We start from the raw sequence: 24,023 nt of genomic DNA, 5'->3' as shown, positions 1-24,023 counted from the left end.
ACTTAGATAATTTTTTTCTACATTTATTTTTTCCTCCAACAGTTTTTACTGGTTTTTCATACAAAGCACCTTGTGCTGTGTGTAGTCAAAGATATCTTTGTCCTATGCACATGCAATTGTGCACTACAGGACTGCTGAAGGCACATTTCAGAACAGGAATTAAGGTACTACATCCCCTGGGTCAGCTGAGAATAAACTAGAAGTAGAGCTGGCAAGAATTATTCTGTGATTTCCTCTGTGAAATATTTCAACATGGTCTTTAAAGATTCAACCAAACACTCCCAAAGCAAATTAAGCAGATGACATTATCCTTCCCTCTTGACTTCATGCCCTTAAACACTGAATGGAGACATTGCCAGGGTCAGATTCCCAGCTCCAGTGGAGATACAGTGACTGAGAATCAGTGCCTGTCAGCAGAATAAGAATAAATAACACTCTATCAAGGAGGGACTCAACAACCTGGCTTTGAGAACACCACTTCACAAAGAAGGACTCTGTCTGTAACAGTAGGAAGGCAGTTTGGACTACCAACCTGCAAAAATTGTTCAACCAAATTCACATGTAGGAGTCTCTTTTGAACCAGTGCCTTTGTCTGGATATGCTGGCTGTCCTTATTTTAGGAAATCAAACTCCAGTTATGCTTCTTAAAATAACCAAAGACAGAGCATAAAAGCTTTACATTTCAGATTAAAAAACTTTATGCAAATACACCAAGAGGAAACTGAACAATCCAAAATATACAATGTTAATTTTCTATGGCTATTCCAGATAAATATTAGCAACACACGGGCTACTTTTCAATGTTGGTATCAATATCAAAAGACTGGAAAATCTTAAAACACTGAAAGACCATCTGTGCATGCTAGCAACTGCCAAATTTGCAACTGTGGTTTCTTCCCTGCTAATTCCATATTTTCCTGATAGATTAATGGGCACCATTTATCCAGAATAAATAAATGTGGAAGGCCCGCCTTCCCCCTCCCCTGTACCTCATCATATTACTGATTTCCACCAGACCACTGAGCACATTAATGCAAGTAAGCCTCTGTCTGGATTCAGAAATTATCACATTTGCTAGAGAAGAAGTGTTTGGCATTGCCAGTTTCTTAACATTGAAGTTAAAAAGAAATATATTCCAAGAACTCCAGACTGCAATCAACACAGATAAAGTGCAGTTGAAGGATTTTTCTTTCCTTTCCCTGACTTAAATGTAACCTATGTGCAAGAAAGCATAGATATTTTACACACACAACTACTCCTGTTTCTCCATGTGCATTTATCTTATTTCTTTTGAGAGGCATGTTAGACACATATATTTAGACTCCTAGCTTGCTAATTTATGCCAGCTAGTGTAAAATTATAGGGTAGAGAATAAAGTTGCAGAATCAAACCTTTATATGTGCTTTGAAGGAAAATTTTCTGCTATATACAGTCAGACTTCCACAATCCACAATTTGCTAATCTTTCCACTTAGCAATTTGCATTCCTGCCTGCACACACATGCATTCACAAACATACATCCTTCACACAAGAGAATGGTATTTCAATGAGCTCTCACATTATTCAGACTACACTGATTCCTACAAAATATATTACTGTAGCTGTGCCTCCTTGTATCTAACAGCTTGTTTAATCTACAAAAAGTCTAACTACATATATCTAACACATTTTCTGTCACTTGGATGATTTCATTGTGTGTTCATGGGGTGATAATTGCAAATGTGGAATGCAGATAGTATATAACCTTGTTAAGTACATTTCTTTAAGAGGAGGAGATATGCCTGTGCTGTATGTTTGCTGTCCCCACTCACTGTAGCTCCAGGTTTTGCTAAGAGGTATAAGTTGATAAAGCTTGTTGGTGCATTTGCTGACATATCTTATCCTGAATGACATTATCATGACATATTAAAGCTAAAACTAAATAAATTGCTTAGGACTGGGCATCCCATTGGCAAGACACGAGCTTGCCACATGCCAGGAGAAGCATGCACTCCATGGATTTGTAGGAGCATTGCCTCTGTGCAGGCTCTGACAGAGATGTCTGTGGAAGTTCTTTGCTACTTTTGTAATAGTCTCTGTCGTCTCTCCTTCCTTGTAAATACATATTAGCTTGAAAACAAAGCCTGGGAATTCCTCCAAGTGAAGCACAAGAGAGGAGCCACACAAGCTCCCTAGTCCCAACAGACAGAAAAGGAAGGTAGAGCAGCACAGGTTCACCTTCAGCCCAAAGAACTAGCACAGGAAGCATTTTGGTTTTATTTTCTACTAAGCAGTATTCCACTACTTATTGTACCATTGTTTCTAATATGCTAAATTAGAAATATGAAGGTTAAATTAACCTGAAAGAAATTACTAAAATAATAAAGGGAAAAAAAGTAATCTCCTTCTCTCCAAGATGCTTTTCTCTTTTATTTTTCTAAAGACAGATGCAAAAAGCAGCAGTCTTATACTTTCTAAATAGCTTTCAAAGCCTGTATTTCTCTAGAAACCTTTTGGGTTCTTATTCCATTTCTTGCAACACTATGCTAGATTTACTTGCTATTTGTTTAATTTTTGAATATATTAAAATGATCTTTTTCGATGCAATTTCTTCATATTTACATCAGTGTGATGAGCAAAGTCAATCACATATATCCATAAATTAATGAGAATATGAAATAGGAACTTTAATTATTACTTAAGTAATAAAATCTGATATTAGTTAAGTGAAAACTTAATGGGGCTTAGTGGGACTTAAGGAGATGATGAAGTATTTTTGAAATGGCTATTTCCTGTTTATGGCTTTTACAGCCCTGACTGGGTCTAAAGTGACAAGCACCAAGCTGTAACATTCAAGAAGTTGAAGAAATAATATATTCACAGCTTTAGAAACACTGACTGCACCTGCTTGTTCATGCACACAGTGGCAATGTCATCATTATGAAGGGAACTGGTTATTCAGTTAAACAAATATATCAAGAACCAGGAAGAAGAAGAAAAAATCCAATAACCCAGCAGGCAGTTAAAAAAAAAATTAAAATCTGTCAAAAAAAAATGGAATCCTCAGTTATAGCTTACGGAAGATTTTATAGAGGGAAGAAAGCTGCACTCTTTTGAGCCAATACTGTTTACAGTTGCTGCAATGAAAATTCTAATTTTGTGCTCTAATGAACACAAAACGATCCATAGTCAACCTTGGCAAAACTTATAATGACTGTGTAATTAAAGTGACTTTGTCACATTAAAAAAATATTTCACAAAATTGTAGGAAACTGCCAAGAAATAAAACTCTGGGATGGGCAGTCTTGGGTATGTGACACAGGCAGCCATATCATCTTTGCTGCTTGGTACTTGTCAGGATTATAAAGCTATGAGGTATTTGTCTGCAGTTGCTCTTCTTACAGCATATTAAGACTAATTGTGAATTACAGCAAGTACTTTGTGGTAAATGTGTGACCCAGAATTTTCTTTTTAAAAACACTGCTTGTGCTGTTACACTCTCTGGCACAATCCAGATGCATGGGACAAGCTATATGGAAAGCTGCCAGGTGAATCTCTATGCACAGATTGTGTGTGACGCTGATGAACCTTCAAAGAATTCCTCCAGTTGTAAATTTACAGAGAAAGGGCAACAAAGAGAGAATGGCATTTGCCCATTAGGGAGGATACACCTTCAAGCTCTGGAATGGGCAGAATATTCTCCAAGACACCAGATTCCTCCAGAAATATCTGTGGCAGAAAAGACTAACACTTGTCTAGCAAGTTTATGCTCAGCACTATCCATGTTCTGGGCTTTTTACTCTGGCTTTCTTCCCACCCTTCCCCATATCCTGACCTCCAGCAGGGTCCATGCCTTCATCCTCCAGCAGGCAAAGCCCTTGGCTCCCTCCCTCTGCCTGCAAGGACATCCCTCCACTGCCCAGGGATGGGCCAGAGCTGATGGACAGAAGGTAAGGACCAGAAAAATAGCAGGTCTGTGTTAGTGAAACAAGTTCATATTGAACAGATGCCATGCTGAAATACAGAGGGATCAATTCGTATTTGAAGTCCAAATTCTCCTCTAACTCCACTTGCACAGAACTTGTCTTTAAATATCATAGTTTTGATTTCAAATATGACTGACCAAATATTTTCTATTTACTTATGACAACAATGACTGCAGCAAGCACCTGGATAAATCCTGTGAAGCACTCTAAGACCATCCCCAAATGCAGTACTAAAGCCTTATTTTGAGTTTCCTGAATGATCTGGGGATTGGGCACTGAAGCATCCTTAGGAGAAATAAATAAAAAAATCCCTTCCCATTTTCACTGTGGTAGGAATTTTCCCAGACATCAGAATTTCAGAAGACTTTTTACAGCCCTCTTTCACTTGAAGGACAAATCCGATTCGACATGAAGTTCCATTACGAAGAAACTGTTACATGTGATGACACTGGTTATTGAAAATTGAAATGAAGTGAGAGGAAGCTAACACCAACTTGTATGAAATTCTGCTGTCTTTGAATGACACAGGGAACTCAATATATCTAATCATCAAAGTGAAGCCCATTGGGAACCAAACTACAGTTGTATTGCAGGAGGTTGCTACTTGATTGCTAGACCCAAAAGTGCTAAGCCATATGCCACTTATTTCTGTGTCTAAATAGCTTACTGTGATTGATACTGAGAGTGGCTCTCCTCTTCACAGAGAAACAATAATGAAAACAACAGGAATTAGGGTACAGTGGATACAGATTATTTTTTACAGTCCTAATTTTCAACCCTGTCACTTCCCTGAGCTTAATGTAATTTATTCTTTAATGAATTCTAGCCCATGCTCTGTATTTTCCCAGCAGAACACTAGCTTTTGCACAGACCTTAGTGTGCAAGCTGCACCCAGTATTTCCGTCTCTTGCTGCTGTTGGTGTGTGGCCAGATGAGCCTGACTATAAGGCTTTGCTGTTGGCCTCGAGTGCAAAAAAATTCCCCTTCTTTCTTTAGAAAGATTTTTTTCCACCGTCCTTGTGCCAATCTCCTTGATTTTTCTTCCTCACTAATCTGTCTCTGTGAATCAGCCTTTCCCCAGCTCTCCTGCAGCCTCCCCAGGCTCAAAGTCGCTCCAAGGTCAGTGGCGGGCCCTGGTCCGCGTGTCCCCGCTCCAGCTGGAGGCACAGCGCACTGGGGTTACAATATGCTCACTTTCCACTTGGAGAGGCCTGGGAGCCTCTGCACGGATCTGAACTGTGGTCAGAGAGCGTGGGGCTGTCACGACATGGCCCTTCTGCAGTGACAGGGCTGCTGCAGGAGCTGATGCTCCAATTACAGAGCAGTGGGAGAGCTCCGCGCAGAACACAGCACAGAAATCACAGAAATCAGCCCCGACATTGCAAGCACCTCCAACTATGCTAATCTCTTCTTTCATCCATGATCTCTGCTAGTCACACAGTGTTACAGCAAAGAGCTCTGCACTTAAAGGAATATCTGCAGCTTTCCTGCCACTATTGATAAAAATGTTTAATACTCTTGTTAGGAGGCGCAATTTGATTACCAAACTGTTATCCAACAAATCCTGAAAACAATTCAAAGTAAATTTCCCTAATATGTCTATTTTTCTATCCTGCCAGAAGGGTTGCTAATGAATTTGCTGCTTGAATGCACAGACAGATTGGGAACTATAACTGTGCTGGCCTGGGCAACATGGCACTGGCACCAAAAACCTATTTGTACCCATGCAAAGTTCTCTCTAGAGTATGTCTTTCATCCAGAGGTGATTTTCCAATAAAATCAGCCTCGATTATTGCAAGCGCAGGAGCAATCCCTGAGGGAGTATATCAGGCAATTCAATACTAGGAAATGTTGTACTAGGCAAAATTAACCTTGTAGCAGTGTTATTTCCTGAAACATTATCTAGCTTTGCCTTTCTTTCGTATTCATTGATCATAAATGACTGGAATTTTTTTCTTCTTCTTTCACTTAGAACAAGATCATTATTTTTTGTAGTTGTATTTAAATAAAATGCTTGAAAGACACCTGTTTTCCTCTTATTTCATTTACTGCCAAAAGAAAGGACCTTTTACTGTATAGCTGCATGTTTTTTTGGGTATTTAAAAGGTGATAACAAGGAGGACCACATTTGCTCAGTCCTGTTTTCTTGATCATGCTAAACAGAGGAACCCTAAACGATATATAATCACAAGGCCACAAACCAGAAAGAAAAGGAAACTTCATTGTCCCCTTGCACACCAACAAGAAGTAGGAGAAATGCCAGTGAAATGTGAGGAGTTTTACAGTCCAAAGGACAGCAGGCACAGGCCCACAGATTTCAAAGATACAGCTGGGGAAATACAGATTACAAGGATACAGATTCAGTGAAATCCCACTGCATTGTACCTTTATCCACTGCCTCTTATCAAGCTCTCCAAGGCAGGGATCTTCATCTGGAGAGTGTCTAGAACATGCTTGAATCTCACTAAACCATATAGTCTTATACATACTCTAACAGTTACAGTTTTGCTCTGGTTATTTATCCTCCAGCAACACAAAAATGGTCTTACAGTGAAATTCAGGGGTATGAGATCTGAATGCTGGTTCCTATGCTGGATTCAGCCAGCTCTACTGAAACCATCAGCACAGGTTCTCCCAGTTATATCAGGATCAGGACCTTCCTTCAGTTTACCGAGCATTTGTTGATTGGTTGCAATACTGGAAACATATTTTTAAAGCATAAATATAAAAAAGATCATGGGTAGTTAGAAAACAGCTGTTATTTGATGCAACACCCTAAGCAAACACTCTGAATAATGGTTTGAATAAATGCTAAGCAATTTAAAATTAAAAATAATATCCAGGAAGACAAATATATAATCTAAAATGATCAAAACCACAGGATGAGTGAGGAGGAACAAACGAGTGCTTCTTTGATCAACAGCAGATACATGCTAAAACTGGAAAAAAAAATATTGACATTAACTAACTTTTTTTTTCCCATCAAAAAGAGTCAGGAAAAATAAGGTTTTGTTTGGCCCTAACTTTCATTTTTTCACAACTTTTAAAAATGGACCTAAATTTAATCTTGACAAGCTGCATCACAATGAAGGTGCATGTTTTGGAAAATAAAATTAGTGACCCAGTTAAAATGAAAATACTTTTTTTTCCCATCAGCTGCAAGACTCCTGACAAACTTTACAGAAATATGTGATTAGCATTGATCATCTGGCATATATCTGTCTCTGTAAATACAAGGATCCAAATGTAAGGATTCTCGAAGTGTCTGAAGTCCTGTGGCAGCCACTGAGCACCGTGGCAGCTGAGGAGCATCCCACGGCTGGGTACAGCCAGCAGAGCTGGATATTGATGGTGTGCACCCAGATTTGTAAGAGATAAGCTGGAGGAGCTCTCAGGCTCTGTCCATCTCACTGTCTTTAGGCAAACACTGCACTACCCGGGCCATGTGGTAATTTAACCATCCCCTATAAATTACACAATAAACCGGAAGTGTTTCGCTGTAAAATGCATTGTGCCTGTCTGAAAAACCTGTGCTCTCTCCAGGTACCTGTTGTGGTGGTGGCTGGAAACCTTAATAAAGCACTACCTGTTTTATATTTCAGAGCCTACCAATGTGACTCATTTGTACAGTTTTAAGTCCAAACAAAACTGCTAGTCAACTAAATTATAACTTATTACCACAGGCTACAGACTTTTAATACATTCTGTGGTTGGAACAGGACTGATTTACTGCTTTGGGCCCTGCCAGTAGTTATCATGCATCATTTCACTAGGAATAAAAATAGCCCTACTGTGGTTATCCTTTGGACTGATAAAAATTTATCTAACAAGATGTATCAGAGGAACAAATTCAGAAAATAAAGGTAAAATATTAAATAGACTTATTATTTTATGTCTAAAGTACTACATCTTCTGGCTGCTGTGATGACTTTGGAATAAAGCAAATGGTACTGCAAAAAGGAAAAAAGATCTAAAGGAGCAATTGAACTCTGATAAAACCACATGGGGATAGCTGAATTGTCAGAGCTTTGCAAGAGTCAAAATTTACATAAAAATCAGTATTTAGGGATTAATGCAATATCATCAAAAAAGATTTAATATGTGCGTTTCTTTGCAAACAGTTGAAAAGCAGGAGTTCTATAATCCATTTCCAACACTAACCTTTAACTTGTGAGAGTAAAGTAATCCTTTGCAACATTTCTAGGGCTCACATTCTGCAGAGGAAATGCAGCCCCTGGACAAAGCCCACTGGAGACCAGCAGCAGCCTGTGCCTCTTGGTCCCACTGCAGGTGCTGACCCTGCTGGGAGGATGGTGGGTCTGTACAGACTGCACCACAGGGTCCAGCTGGCAGACTCTGGGGCATTTTGTGAAATTTTGGAGGAGCTTTATTGCTGGTGCAATAAACCAATCCCATTGACCAATCACTGCACCTGTGAGAATTCTTAAGTGGACAGACTAGGAAGATCAGGGGCTAAAGAACATTGTCTATAATTGCCTGTAAGTGGGGCTTTTTCCTGGATTTCTGCTGGGGATTTGAGTGCTTTTGCATGCTAGACTTAATGTATTAAAACATAAATATGAATGGATTTCTTTGAGAAATGAATATGGGCAGGCAGTTTAGGCACTATGTTATAATGGATTTTCAGAATTAATTGAATTGGTGCTGTCTGATTTAGTAGTTGGCCAGAAATAGTCTGAAGAGAAATGTCAAGAAGGAAGGTTTAGAATTGGAGATAAACAGGTGGCATGTGGAAATTGCTTATAGCAGGTTTGGGGGTTTTGTTTCTTTAGAAGTAGTTTAAGTCCTTTAGTAAATGTTCTATACATATAGAGAAATGTCTATGGGTACCTATGGCCTAAGTATCCATGTATGTACATGTATACATATATATATACACACAGAAGGATGGAATAGTTTGGGTTGGAAAGGATCTTACAAAGGTCAGCCCAATCCCCCTGCAATGAGCAGGGACATCTTCAACTAGATCAGGTTGCTCAGAACCCTGTCCAACTGGACCTCAAATGCTTCCAGGGAAGAGGGATCCACAACCTCTCTGGGTAACCTGTGCCAGTATTTCACCACCCTCATGTTATAACCTTTTCCTTATATTGAGGTTAAATTGACCCTCTTTCCCATACTGTGGCCATCCTCCCATACAATTAGCCATGAATGGGAGGTTTCTTCAACCTTGTCACAACACACTTTTTTCATCCCTTTCTAAACACAGGCCAGGAGATCCCCTGGAGTGGAAGAGCTGCATGTGTATCAATAGCATGCTGCCTCTTCCCTGCTTCTCTTGGGTACAAATGCCTGATCTGGCTGGTCAAAAACAAAACAACTTTCAGAGTCAGCCCACTGGCCTGCATTTCTGCCAGTGGGAGCAAGAGATCTGTTTATGGTTGCTGCTATTGCTGCATACATTAACTGACCCTCAGAGCCTGACCTGCTCGCCCTCCTGCTTAGTGAGTCAATAAGAAAATCCTTTGGCTCTGCATGACTTGCTTAGACCTCAGACCTTCCATGCAGAATAAGGTCTAGCCAGGGAGGCAAAACCAAGGTGCCACTCCAGCTGGTAAAACAAAGATATTTTTAAAGTGCAGTCAGGAGAAACAGGCACTCCTATCCCATGTATAATCAAGGATGAAAAGGCCACGAAAAATACCACTGCGCTTTGCAAATGAGAGGTCAATTGAAATGTCAAGATATCAAATGTTAATGGATTGCATTTCCAATGATGGTTGGGACAGAAAACCATACCAAGTCAAGTCAGATGCCCTTCAGAGGAGAAGATGAATTTTATGGCAGGAAAAGACAATAAACACCAGAAATCTTGCTGGTTAACAAACTTGTGGCTGATGGAAAACAAATATATTTTGCAGCAGGATTTTAACACAAGCTATAATCTCAAAACATGTATCTGGAAGTCATTAAAACTACAGCAAATTTAAGCATATGCAGGTGTTTGGGGAAAATGCCATTACTTTCTACTGAAGATTTTAAAAGGGACTATAAAAGAAGGGAGTATAAAGGACACTCAAGGAAAGCAATGTTTTCTTCCCTGAAGCAAGAAGTCGCTTCCAATATTTTCACAGTTCTACAGAATTTCATGGACTACATGACTACACTCTTAAGAGCATTCATTTTCCATTTAAAAATTCTAATTTCTTTCTTACAAAACCCTTGCATTTTATAGTGTTGGATGACATCAAGTTTTAGCCAAACCATTCTCTCACCTGCCCACATTTTCCCAAGGAATCCATCTGGCCATTTTCACAAACAACTGTAATCTGAGACATTTGTTTAGAGTGACATTATATCCAGTCCATAGTCAGAAGGGCATTGCCATGCAAGTAACTCATCTCTTTGTATGGAAAACCTGAAAAGAACATGTTTATGTTCCTAACACTGTTTCTGCCCAACACAGTGGACATAGAGTCTTCCTTTCCAATTGCAGGGAGACTTGCCTTGTGTCTGTATAGTTCCCTGGTGGGCTAATCCACATTGTAAGTGGATCTGGAGTAGGAAGACTCCTTGGTCTATACAACAGAGGGATGTAATATCAGGAATGAAGAACAGTGACTCATCATTTGCTCTTTTCTGAAAGAACAACTACTTGAGTGGATTCCAGTGAAAATATGAGGAAAAGGGTTTAAAACAAACAAAAAGATTGTTTTTCCCCACACTGTGGTGCTCAGTGTCACACAATGTTGTGGTGACAGGAGGTATAAACTGACTTCATGGAAGACTTTGCATGGAAAGTAAGTCCACTGGTGCCTCCTAAACACAGGATGTGTGTTTGTGGAAGTGCAAAACACTGTGTGCAGGAAGGTGGGAGGAGATCTCTGTAATTGCTGTTCTTTGCCCCTCACCTTCTGCTGCTGAGTCAATAAGAAAATCCTTTGGCTCTGCATGACTTGCAGAGATGAAGCCCTGGGCTGGTTGACCTCCAGACCACGTTAGTGTGGAGGCTGCCAAGCCAAGTGCATTTGTCCTTGAGAGTGGGGACTACCCTGGATATGGGGGGATCCTGCAGCTCAGCCCACCTCAGGACAAGTGATGTGAACCAAGTCAACATGAACATGATTCCTCCAAGTTTTATGCTGATGTGAGCTCCCATTGTCCACACAAGTTCAGAAAGAAATCTGGGTTTCAGAACAAAGCTATTGCGGGGTTTTAGTGATATCACTGTTCTTCCCCTCTTGCATCAAATAATGGGTTATAAAAGATTAATTCCTCTGGATCTTCCCTAATTCAAAACCTTCTCTCATGTAACAGATCTTTAGAAATCAGAAACCCTCCATAGAGTAAAATTGTTTAAGTCATGTTACCTCTTTCAGATGCAGGTATAGGAACAGCTTGATAAGGACCAGCAAGTAAATAAGCATGTAGGACTTTACATCCAGGAATCCCTTTTGTTCCACAGACTCTCAGTGTAAACATGGCTAAAACCAATGGGAGAGAGCAAGTGCTCCTTCCATAACAAGGCCAGGAGAGCATAAATTAGTTAAATTGAATGGATTCAGCAGGTATGGGGCCCACCTTGGTGTCATACACCCTCAGAAAAGGGTCTCATGCTTTTGGAAAAAAAAAAAAAATCAGTTCTGCAGATACAGAGATTTCTTAGCTATTTTCTGAGTGCTTATTTATAGTAATATTATGTAAGATGATGCTACCAATACATAAAGATGAGTTCTGAGAATGCCTTGTGCCTTCCAGTACTACAAGCACCACGGAATTGAAGCCAAGCCTTCTTTCTGAAGCAGCCAAGTGCCACTGCACCTACTTGGGCCATCAGGAAGCTCCCACAAGATAGTCTGAGCACCAACATCCCCTTGGACATTGAGAAACCAGCTGCTTGGCTGCCTTACTGAACTGCAAAAAGAAAACTTCCTTGTTTTTCCCTCTTTCCTTGTATTTCTGCCTTATTTAATGCTGTAGGGATTCCAGAGAACATAAAAGAACAGTAAAACTCCTACCAAATATTACACTAGCAACGTTAATGAACTGAGCAATGAAAAGTAAATAGACCATTTCTATAGAAATCTTCATTGTGCTCCTAAACTAATACATTAAATGGTGGCACTATTGGCTCTGTCCAAGGACTTTATATAACCTACAGTCTTTAAAAGGAAGCCATTTTTGCTTCAGTTTTGGAACACAAGAACTATGTCAGCATAAGGTAAAAACAAGGAAATTTTTTATGCTAATGACAACTGCGAATATTTTATATATATATTTATATATATAAAAGAAATATATATTATAGCAGATGTCAAATGCAGTTAGATTCAAGTCTACTTATTAGTGCATGGCTTTTAGCCAAAAGCAATTCACATTTGCAGAAGTGTACTATCACATATGTCTTAATAATAAAAATGTGTTTTTAAAAATGTATGTGATAAGTCACATATGGTAGAAGGAATCTGTACAGCTTTCAGCCCTTATGACAATGGAAGCTACTAACTTTATTTTGCATAGCTGAAGAACATTAAAATTCAAGTGAAATTCTCCTTGACATTTGAGAGCTACAAAAGCAGCTACTAAAAGCTGGCCAAGCCTGAGCTGTACTAAGTGTGGCTCTGACACTTCTACATAAATGCAATCCATGGCTACTACTGCTATCCTAAAGACACTATTCTTTCTTTTACCTGGAGAGCTTTAGCATACAATCATAATTGTACACAGGTACCTTAAATAGTTACATGTCACTGAACAAAACTAGGCAGATTTTTCAGCTGCTTTGTTATGCACAGTGTAATTAATGTGTATAATGGATCCCCTAGGGTACTAATTGAAGCTGCCACCATGAACATAGTCAAGGAGAAGTTAAACAAGCAGTTGGGGGAAACATGACAGGGTGAAATACACACATGTAAGTGGAAAGAGTGAGACTGTCCATCTGGCCTTCTTCCATCTCAAAATATTGCCCTTACTCAAGTCCTATAAAAAATATCTTAACCTAAATCATCCTTTCCCCCCAACTCCCAAATCTTTCTGGTGGATTAATTTGGCATCAGTGGCACATACATTCTGTTTAATAATTGCAGTGCTCAATGCCTCCGTTATAAGTGGGAAGATACAATTTAGTTGAGTAATTCTTGAGAATTTGACTCAAAACATATAAAAAAGTGTATGAATGATAAATGATTATTTTGGAGCTGTTCCCCAGGAATTTCATCACCTTGCAACTCCTGGATCCTGTATAATGTGAGATGAAAACACAGCTCATTTCACTCTCTATTAAACAACCCCCAGCTAACAATGACTTTAATTCAGGTTGCACTGAATTTGAACTAGCCCTATAGGCAAGAAAGGTCCCTTGTCTTATTACAAGTTTCACATGCTATCAGGTCCTTGCTGGATCCTATTTCTAATTTTTATCAGACTGAATGAAACATAAGGAGAGAGTGATTTATGTTCATCTGACATATCCCCTAATCACTCCAAGGACTGTTCATACACATTCTGTGTTCACTTTATAAGGTGTAAATGACTATACATGATGGAATCCAAGTGACAAATAGATCTGTACTCTTCTGTTATTGTGCTAGAACACAATGACTGGGGAGTCCTGTCAGTGCATGTTCTTACAAACACAAACCCACTCCAGTCTAAAAGTCAGCATTATCAGCAAACTACTAAAAAAAAATAGGAACTCTGTCTTTAACAGGAATATACAGTTACTGGGACATAGTTAAACTGCTATGAATACCTACTGAAGTTTAAATACGTGTTTTTATTGCTACATAAGAGCCCATTAGGACCGGAGTATTCATTATTTAAACAGAATAACTGATGCTGTTAGCTTTAACTGAAAATGCCTTTTCTCAAAGAGCCAGGACATCTATACAGCAACTTCCTTAATTCAATGATATATGGTTGAGTGTTGCTGCTAGTGCCCTAAGATTTAAGAACTTATCATAAAATGCCCTTGAAATTGCTCCCTGGTAGCTTGCTCATCCTTCACAAAGCCCTGTGCAAAGAGCAGAAACATGCATGTATGTATGGTGCAAGAGGGCACATGCACAGAGGGAGAAAGAGCTCTTAATCAACAGGATAGCAAAGCCTTGATACATAGGTGCAAAAGATTCCCATGTGCCCAGAAATTTTTTGGCACATTGCTAGTTATTTCCCCCGTCAGACCTTCTTGAGGATTGCAATTAAAAATCATAATCTTTTTTGCATTTACAAACCTCCCCAAGGCTAGAAGCACTATGTATTGAGCATGATTGTGATTATTTGGCAGCTATTCATAGACAACACATTAATTTATGGAAACTGGATGAAACTTGAGGAGTGCAATCACTAGGGACACAAGAGAAATCGAAAGCTTTCCTCAATGATACTGACCTTTTTACTACTATGATTAGGGGCAACATGAATTCTATTATCTCCTTCATCACCCCTCTTACTGTCTTTTTAGTCATTGTATACAACAGTGTCATTAAACTTGCATTTTCAAAGGGATATAAAAATAACTTACTTTACAGGAATGTTTCTCAATTTTGTTTTTTCGGCAGCCTGTAAACACAAGAGGGGTGGGGGAAACAAATCATTAAGCAAGAGCCACACCAAAGCAAGCAAACATCAGCTCATGGAGCTCTTCACTAGCAACATCCCAGGCTGTGGGACCATTCAGAGAGATAGTGCTGGGTCTGAAATGCTCCTGCCCCAGTTTGTGATATCAGTGGGGTTTGTTTACTTTTAATGGCCACCAGTCTTTAGCAACTGCTCATTTAGGGCTGTAACTTCATTTCCCACCCTTTGTCACAAGCTATCTGTCCCTATCAGGAGCAAGAACAACAACAGGAAGAAATAGAGGGAAGAATGGATTCCATTTCCAAAACTGTTTTTATTCACCAGCAACAGAAAAGGGCAAGAGATGACCAAATGTTCAGATCAATTTCCTCTTGTGAAACCTTTGAGAAAACACACTCCAAATCATCTAAATGAGTAAATCTTTGGGCCCCTCGGCCTGCACCACCTCAGACATGGAGCCTGGTTCCAGTTTATTGCTGAACCCATTGATCTGTGTACAGTCCATTTATCATTCATGAAAAGAGCCAGTGATCTTCACAGTATATTAGAAGAAACAACTCAGATCATCTGTCAACGGCCCTCTTATTTCTGTTTCCCTCTCCACGGGGATTTCATCTCCTTCGATTCTTCTTGAATTAAAATGTTGCTAAGCAACACAGCTGGGGGCAGCGATGGCAGCGCCGCGCCAGTCTGTCACACCGCTTAAGCTGCTCGAGATGCTAGGGGAGACTCTTCCCTTTAATGCTTCTCTGCCATAATTATGTAATCTGAACCGACCTTGCATCCCTCTCTTGTTTTGTTGGGAATAGGTAAATAATATTTTAAAGGAAGAGGGATGGAAATATAACTGGCAGAGAAAGCTGGTGTTGTATCATTTCGGAGGATTCCTCCTGGTGTTTGCAGAACAAGGCTGTAATAGATTTAAATGTGGAAAGTGGTCAGATGGTTGGTGAGATTACAAGCACAGAGAGTAGTGAAAGGCAGAATTAAGACAACTGATCCATAAACCCATTATAGAAAGGAAAGTTTTAGTGCCTAATTACCTCCAGAGGTATTTTTACAAAGCCTGCCGACATTTAGGAGAAGGGTTATGGTGAGGAACTTTAACCTCTGCTATACTTAGGGATGGAAATAAAATGGTTCATATGTAGGAAGTGTGAATATTAGTGGTTCAGAAAAATGCTCATATAAGCCCTTGACAAATTAAATCCTTTATGAAAAATTACGGACTTTTGAAACCTCTGTGACCGCACAACTGGGTACCAAATTTTGCCAGAATGAATTTTCCCTTGAGCTCTACGATGGGGCTAGTTTTTCAAAATACCTGCTCTTTTGGCACTTTTGCCTCCCATCGTAGCAAAGGTAATATCTGCATTTAAATCCATGAAAATCCCTAATAATGAGTTTAAAATTTGGGAGAAAGAATGAGAGCTTGTGAGAGCTTGGGTGGTGTAACAGCAATCCTCTGGGCTGGCTCCCAGCTTGTAAAGAAAAATATGTTTGTTTCATTTGGATTATATTTTCCATCTAAAGAATAAATCAACGAATGCATGATAGGAATCAATTACATTAATTGTACAGTAGGGGTGCTAAATAAAACACTTAAACCTCAGGAAATGTTCAACTTCAGATTGCACAAGTAATTGAGAGAAACCCAAGCCTAATTATGCCTTCTCAAACAAGCTTATGATGAAATGGGGTCCCTGCCTCAACAGTGAGATAATGTGATTGTGTCTCTTTCCAATAGTTCTCTGCAAATGTAGAGTCAGAAGCATGCTATTAAGAAACTTCCTAAGTAATAAACTACATGTAACAACACACAAATGCTTAATTTAAAAAGAACTCAAACATCATCAAAAATGGCATTTTAGTTTCCCAAACTTCCTACTAAAATCCAAGTTTCAGTCCCATCCTGCAGGAAACTAAAATTATTTTTAAAGCTCAAAAACATTCTTCCACAATGTCAGAATATTTTTTTACTATAGAGTGGTATTTTCCTTGACTCTTCTATATACCAAATAGCTGGACCTTAACAATTCTGAGTTCAAGCATGTGAAACTTGCATCTAAATCAAGGTTTTTCCCTGAATTATTCAAAAAATCACTACACAAAAACAGGTATCAAAATACAGATAAAGAAGAGGAAACAGCAGAGAGGAGAGTGTCTAGGATCACAAGTAAATAATGATAATGCAGTTGATTTAATACAAAGTACAGCAGAATATATTCTGGAGAGCACATGCATGATGGTGTGAGCTAAACTGTTTACATGAAAGATTAAAGAAGATGAAGATATTTCAGAGAGTGAGAACTGGCAATGTCAAAGTCACAGAATATTAAAAAGCAGAGTCTAAACTACGTGTTTGATTTTTGGCCACTTAGCTATGTCTATCGCAACCATTACCCTGAAAGAAAGGTAGCAGTTTCAGGAAGAAAGAACTACAGATATTTTTTGTTTTCTTGGGCTGCGAACATTCTAGCATACATATTTCCCTAGATTTTTACATGGAGAATTTCCACCTTTTTTTCCCCTTTGTTACCAGAAAATCACACCTTCCTAACTCTTAAGAAGAGACACATGCTGGAGGAACAGTGCCCTTCACACATATGCTTGCTAATACAAGACTGAAAAACCATTACAAGCACTTGGGTTAATCTACATGCCAGCCCGGTTTAATGCTGGATCATCAGACAAGTGGTCATTTCCTGTTACAAAGGATTCACTTTGAGTGGGATCAGGGTGATGTTAAACACAGCACACAATACATCAGGGATTCCATCAGAGAAAGAAATGCAGGATCTGTCCTTCTGTTTTTATTTGTTTTGTAGGTGCTGCTCATTCATTTTTCAAAGTGTATTTGTTGCGATATCATGAGCATGCCCAGTGGCAAAAGATAAAGGAAGGCAAAATCAAAGTGACATTGAGTAACTCTACACATTAGGCTTTGATGCAGAAACGTATTGTTTGAAAATATTTGGTGTGCAGCAGGTCTGTCAATTAGAGCTAATTATTTTTCTCTGATCAGGAAGAATGCAATCTTGTTTTAGGCAGGTTTCTTTGAAATGTACGTCTTTTATATAACTTCATTATAGGAAAATACTTCTTCCAAATTACTTCTTTTCTCGGCTGCTTAGCTATTGACTCAAATTGTCTGTGTTGAGTAGTTCTCTCTGCTTTGATAATTAACTTTTGATCATTACTGAATTTAGCAGCTCTAGTCAGATGTGTTCATAGCTATCCTCCTCAACTATTTCAGTGTTCATCGCCTTTAATCTTTGAACAAAATGATCTCATTGAGCCTCCATCAGCCTCGCTACTCAGTTAATAATTCCTGTTTCTCATCTTCACCACTGAGTTTGATTTGTTTTAGACTTGATGCAAGCTTTTGATTATTAATTTAAGATATTTCAAAGACAAACATGTTTTAAGAGTAATTTTTTTAATCTTATATTCCTAGGCCTTTACAAGTAAGAAATTGGTTTTTAACTTCACAATGACTCCTGAACTTCATGTATTAAAAGTACTATCTAGAAACAGAACAGGTGGGAGGTCCCTAAACCCCCATATATGTGCCCTGAGTGACAGATGCTGCTGCCAAAGATTGAAATGAAATTGGACTGGTACAATGAAATATTCAATGGGTGTTAGGAGAATTACATCATGGGATCTTTGCTAATTTTGAGCTTGAAAACATGCATTAAAATAATTTAGGATGATTAGAAAATGGAAGTTGGAGTGAACCAGACAATCATTCCACTTTAATTTGTAATTTTCTTCTGATTTTTTTTTAACAATTATGGCCTCTGAATAATTGTGCTTCTGCTCCCTAAGACCTTATTTCAAAAGCTGACTCCATTGTTGAATAAGAAGGAAGAAGACGAGGAATGTGTGAAAAGCTGTGAGACACAGAGGCTCATCCATCAGAGAGATTTTGCCCAGGGATGTTTTACCTGATTCTTGTAGCTGTGAACGACTCCTACCTCTACACCTGATTTTGGTACTACTTGTTTTACCATTAGCTGAAGAGGCACCTGCACTGTGCTGTACTTGTTCTGTAATGTGATTTACCCATAAAAATACTTTGTTAGAAGGTATTCAATTATTACACAAAAGATTAAACACGGGAATAAGCACAAACTACTTCTAGATTATGAACAAGGACTAAAAATGTAAAAACAATGCTTTTATTCTTCACTATCTATTACCTGACTGGCTTTTGGATTGAATGAACTAGAAAAAGTATTCCAGTCAGTACAACTTTCCTATATCATAAAGGAGAGATGAATGAACTGACAAGGGGATGGCTCAAAAATAACCAATTAAAATAACTGGCATCTGCAAAATGCAAATTATATTTTTGGTGAAGTGTTACAGGCAAAAGGTCTGCTATCCAAAGAAAAAAAGTATTTTTCATTGCATAACTGAAAATCCAGAATTTTCATTGAAAACTATTTGATTTTGAGAAAGTGGGATTAGACAAAAGATTTTTTCCAAGAATGCCCCTTCACCCTCTTGATTCAGAAGCACTGGTGAGCCAGCTAAGAAGGCAATTGCTGAGCCTCAGAGTATCTCTTAGGATGAGACAGAGGACACTTCATGCCATTGAATGGGCTGCCAGAAGAAGGCAGGCCTTCATGCTCAAACTTTCCCCCTTTTTCCATGAGCTGCTGCAACTCTAACTCAGGTTTATTTCATAGTTTCTGACCAGCTCTGCCTGCTTGGGTGAACAGCCAAGTGACTATATAAATAAGTTTATAATCCACCACTCTTCTCCTGTGCTGTAGGTATAGAAGAGGCTCCTCAGAGACTCAATTCAACAGTACAGTAAAAACAAAGATACTTTTCACATTAGTTAAGTTTTATATATTTAGTTTATATCTCCTCCTAGATTATAATTTGTTTTGGAAATTATACCATGCTCTAATTCATACAGAATGCCTTCTCAATGATCCTAAGTAACCAACTGAGAACCACAACTGACTATGCTGTGCTCTGATTCTCTGATGATGCAGTTGATGCTAAATACAGTTGGACCTCCTCTGGAGGAGGAGAATATGGTGTGCAGCAAACAAACCATCCAGAATTGTGCTTGGAATCAGAAAGCCAAAACCCAAGGCCTGAAGGATCAGTATGTGTATGTATAAATATGTGTGTTGTGTTCCTCATTTTTTTTATTCTTTACTTCATTGCTTACATTCTCCTCTACCTGTCCCCTAATGTCAACAGAGGAGATTGTATTTCTTTCTTGCTAATTGCCTTTGACATGAAGTTGGCAACCTTGCATTTGAGATTCCGTGTGTGATGTTCCCAGTCAGTCTCACCTCGAGGACAAAAAGGCCAATGTTACTGTATCAAAACAGGACCAAAACCAATGGAAAAGATACTGTCCTCCTCATGTCACAGTTTAAAAAATGAGTATTTTCCCCTCAGGATTCAAATGTGTGGAATGGATTAGCCAAAACCCATTTATTGTAATATCAAGCATGTGGTATCAGCAAATCAGAATGGTTCACTGAGCCCTCGCTGTGCATGAGGCACAGAGAGCTCCCATCATTGCTTTGAGCAATGCAGTAACCTTCATGGCTTCACAGGGAGATGCTCAGCAGTACTTGAAATACTGAAAATTTCATTTCAATTGTTGCAGTGGAAGTTGGGTAAAACAAAAAAAAAAGAGTTTAAGTGACCAAATCTAAACCAGTCTGTCTGTGGTTTAGGAATCACCTTCACCCTTGATAAACATGAACTGTTTTCAATTGAGCAACAACACGGAAATATTTGGGCTTCTATCAGCAGTTTTTTCCAAAACCCTGTTTTCCATCAGTGTAATGGTGTAAATCAAACTAAGAAAGTGTGCAATAACAAATGTGGCCACTTCCAATTCTTCAAGAACTATTCTATAATTTTTTTTTTTAAACAGAAAAGAGCTACACACACTGCGAGTACACACTGCACTCTGAGGAGTGCTTGGCTGCTTGTGTAGACATATCTGAGCTGGTTTAAATTAGCCACTGTGGATACTGTGAGCATTGTTGCTCTCACCACACAGGTTTCAGTTTACTCAGTGTCTTCGGTGAACTTTACAATAGAAATTGCTACAGCTATCTGTCAGTGAGCAGCCCTGCTGCAAAGATAACTCACAGAACATGTTTGCTTATTTTAGGACTTCAATACTGATGTACCTTGACAAAAGAGGCTTGAACCGTGTCTTCCTTTCCCATAAAAGTGCTCTTGATGAGAAGCTGCCATTTGTACTAATTTTGAGTCCTCAATCCAACAAAGGAGAAACATGACATTACAAATTCTACTGATTCTGCTTTTGCAGTCCTAAGAATCATTGTAACCTACCCCAGGTGACTCTGCCTTGTCAGGAGAGTTGGACTTGATGATCTCCTGAGATCCCTTCCAACCCTGGAATTCTGTGACTGTCAAGTTAATTTAACAAAGCCCACCAGTGTCTCACAAAACCTAGCAGATATAAGGGTTCTTAGAGTACCAACTATGGCAGAGAATGGAACTCTTTCTAGAGCTAGACCTGATTTTCCCTAAGAATTGTTTTATTTGGAAAACAACTATACATCCCTGGTGACAGAAATTTGGAAAACTGTACTGAATGGTCCATTTTTAAGAAAAAAGATCCACATTGAAATTGTGGTTTGAAACATCATTTCCTGGAAATTATTTTGTTACAAACTGATCACAAATGACCAAGGCTTAGTGGATGATAATCCTATTGTGAAAATAGAAAAGATCTATTGGTAACCAAAACTCAGTATTTGCCATTGTCATACTTACTGATGATTATTCTAAAATGTGTGTTTGGTTCAACCCTCCAGAAGGCTAACAAATAATAAAAAAATCCATTCCTTGCTTTGTTTACTCCATAGCTGTACTTCATCGAGTTAATCACATGACTAAAAAATTGAAGAGGCAGAAGAAACATAGAAAAGGTCGAGAATTCTTTTTAAGAGAAACAAAAAGTTTTCCCCAAACTTCCTTCAAGGAATAAGCAGCAAAAGGCTTGTTTCAAAGAATATGCTGTGACCTTACTGTCCAGCAGCAGACAGCCACCACAATCTGAGTATTGTTCAGTTTCCCAGTTCTAGCAGGAGAACCATCTTTTGAATCCCTGGAACTTATCTGAAGAATTCTGATATTTTGTGGTCTTATTATTTAGGTCTTTCTCTCTCTCTGTACAAGGTGTAGTTTCACAGTTCAGTGCCTGATTGTTACTTTTGCAATGTTCACCTGCTCTGCCACAATGGACAGGCAGATACCTCCAGATACAGCCCCTTGTGCCCCTGCTCATTTGCAGTTTATGCCCTTAGGTTTCCCTTTGTGATAAAGACCTTTTTCTCATTTCTTTGGGAATCCAACCTGTCCTTAGTCTTCTCCTTTTTTAAGTAAATGAATAGTTCCCTAGAATTGAGAAGCAAAAGGGCAGAGTCACAGAGTACCCACAGTGGCAGTGAACTGATGGTGCTGCTGTCCCTGCTGCCCATTTATTTCCTGTGCAGGAAATAAAGACTTTGAGGATTTTAATTTATATTGAACATTACATCTATACTGAATATTAAATGTATTACACGCAGACAACAGAGGTAAACACATGTGAAATAACTCTTTGCTGACTTTGGTCTGGTTCAGTACATTGCTCAGATGACTGATTATTAAATTGCACAGTTCCAAGAATTAGACTTAATAGTATTGCCATGAAATTGGGAATTTTGAAAAGCAAGCACACTCTCCACAAGAACACCCTGCTCAAATCAATTGCACTGTCACACTGTGGTCCTGACCTGTCCCTGTGTACAGGGAAGATTCATCCTGCCAGCACAGAATAGAGCACCTACAACCCCAGCAAACCTTGCAGTGGCAGATGAATTCATCCTAAGAAAAATTAAGGTGTTTAGCTTTCATTACTGTTCTCTTTCTGGAATACCTCCAGGAGAGATCAACTTTCACTTCTCTCCTTATTCTGGCTGACAGAGGCTAATTACTGGATTTATCATGCCCTTTCCAGCACCTACTTTATGGTTTTTCTGGTCACCTATGAGTCCCTCCTTCAGCCTTTTGCTCCCTGTCTCAAACCCAGTGCTAGCACTATCCTCTATCACAGTAAAAAACTCCCAGGAATTCAGATTTTGAAGTTCATAGACAGTTGCTTAGGCTTTTACAGAAGAGCAGTGCTGCGGATGGCCAGTGTAAGAAAACCATACACTTTCTTCACCAAAATGCTTCACAAGACATTCATGATAAAAGTCCCACTCTCCTTCTGAGGAGAAAAGGGAGATAAATGTGTCCTGTGTGGTCAGATTAGTGAGTGTTGAGCACTGAGATGGCCTGCAGGTATCACAGACTTCAGATTTATTTTACAGGACAGTATGGCCAAGGCTGGCTTTTCTCTTAGCAACAACAATGCTGGGGTTGATCAATTCTCTCACCTGCTGCTGCCTCTGCTTTGTTGCCAAAACACTACAGGGCTTTTGCATAAGTAGCATACATAGCAAGAGGTTCTGGTGAAACATATTTTCCTCATGCTTATAATAAAGACTCCTTTAAAAAAATTGTGTGCAGCCATGCACACACACACAGAGTACATTGCCCATCCTGTGGACTGAAAGCCTCATCTCCCTCTTCTGTCCCATCCCAAAAAGGCTGGCAGATCTCCAGCATCAGGCTCTCATGGCTGTACTGAGGAATGACCTCTTTTAAAGTAGTGACAGAGGCATCAGGGGTTCTAAAGCTTCTCTCTCACAGGAATTGTGTCTGACAGTGGGGCTGACAGAGCTTGGTAGCCTCAGGCTGGTGGCAGAAGTGAACCCAAGAGCAGCCCCTGTTAGAGTGCTGGGGGATTATGGAGTGCCTGCTCACTTGTGGGGAAGAGAGGAGAAAGCTTCTTGAAGATGCACATGTGAAACTTTTCAGCTAAGGCATGTCATTCCCACTTCATTAGGGCTGTCTGCCTGCCAGCATTTCTCTTCCTCTATTTTTTCTTTACTGTGGTGGAGGGTTTTTGACACTGAGCTGCCAGTCTCAAGCCATGGAAACACTTGGAAAAGGTGAGGTGGGAAGGATGGGGTTCCTCCAGCTCCTGTGCTGCTCTGGGCAGGTGCTGCCCCAGAGCCCAGGCAAGAGCACAGCTGCAAGCTCCAGGGGCAGAGTCCTTCTTGTTGATCTCTACTCCTGTGCAACCATTCTTCCTGGTTGTATTAATCCCCTTCCTCACTGATGGATGACCTCCACAATAACAACATGTGTGAAAAAAAATTACATGTGATTCTGTGACTCTGAACAAGTTAAAAGCTTTTGATAACACTTTGTGCTTTAGTGGTGTGCTATGCTTTTTGCAGACAGCTCAGCCCAGATCTCAGGGTGGCTACTGAAAGCTTCTGATGATAATAAACAAATGATATGAACCTACATCATCACCATGTGAATTTTAACCTTAGATACCTCAGTCATCAAATCTCTTAGCACCAAAGATTTGCCTAATTCAAGCTGGAGTATTAACTCACA

At 39.3% G+C, this 24,023-nt stretch overlaps 1 protein-coding gene across 5 annotated transcripts in view; it reads right to left on the bottom strand.

Annotated features, from left to right (window-relative positions):
• AFF2 (ALF transcription elongation factor 2) overlaps positions 1 to 24,023 on the bottom strand; it is a 326,975-nt gene that overhangs the window by 59,971 nt on the left and 242,981 nt on the right. For all 5 annotated transcript variants that reach the window (XM_077186245.1, XM_054641636.2, XM_077186247.1 and 2 more), the window contains exon 9: positions 14,452 to 14,489. In XM_077186245.1, the coding sequence (XP_077042360.1) occupies positions 14,452 to 14,489 (38 nt within the window). The remainder of the gene's footprint in view (positions 1 to 14,451; positions 14,490 to 24,023) is intronic.

Source organism: Agelaius phoeniceus, chromosome 14, assembly GCF_051311805.1.
Source record: "Agelaius phoeniceus isolate bAgePho1 chromosome 14, bAgePho1.hap1, whole genome shotgun sequence".
Taxonomy (NCBI): Eukaryota; Metazoa; Chordata; class Aves; order Passeriformes; family Icteridae; genus Agelaius; species Agelaius phoeniceus.
Note: the sequence above shows the minus strand (reverse complement) of the source record. Positions and strands in the feature narration are given on the sequence as shown.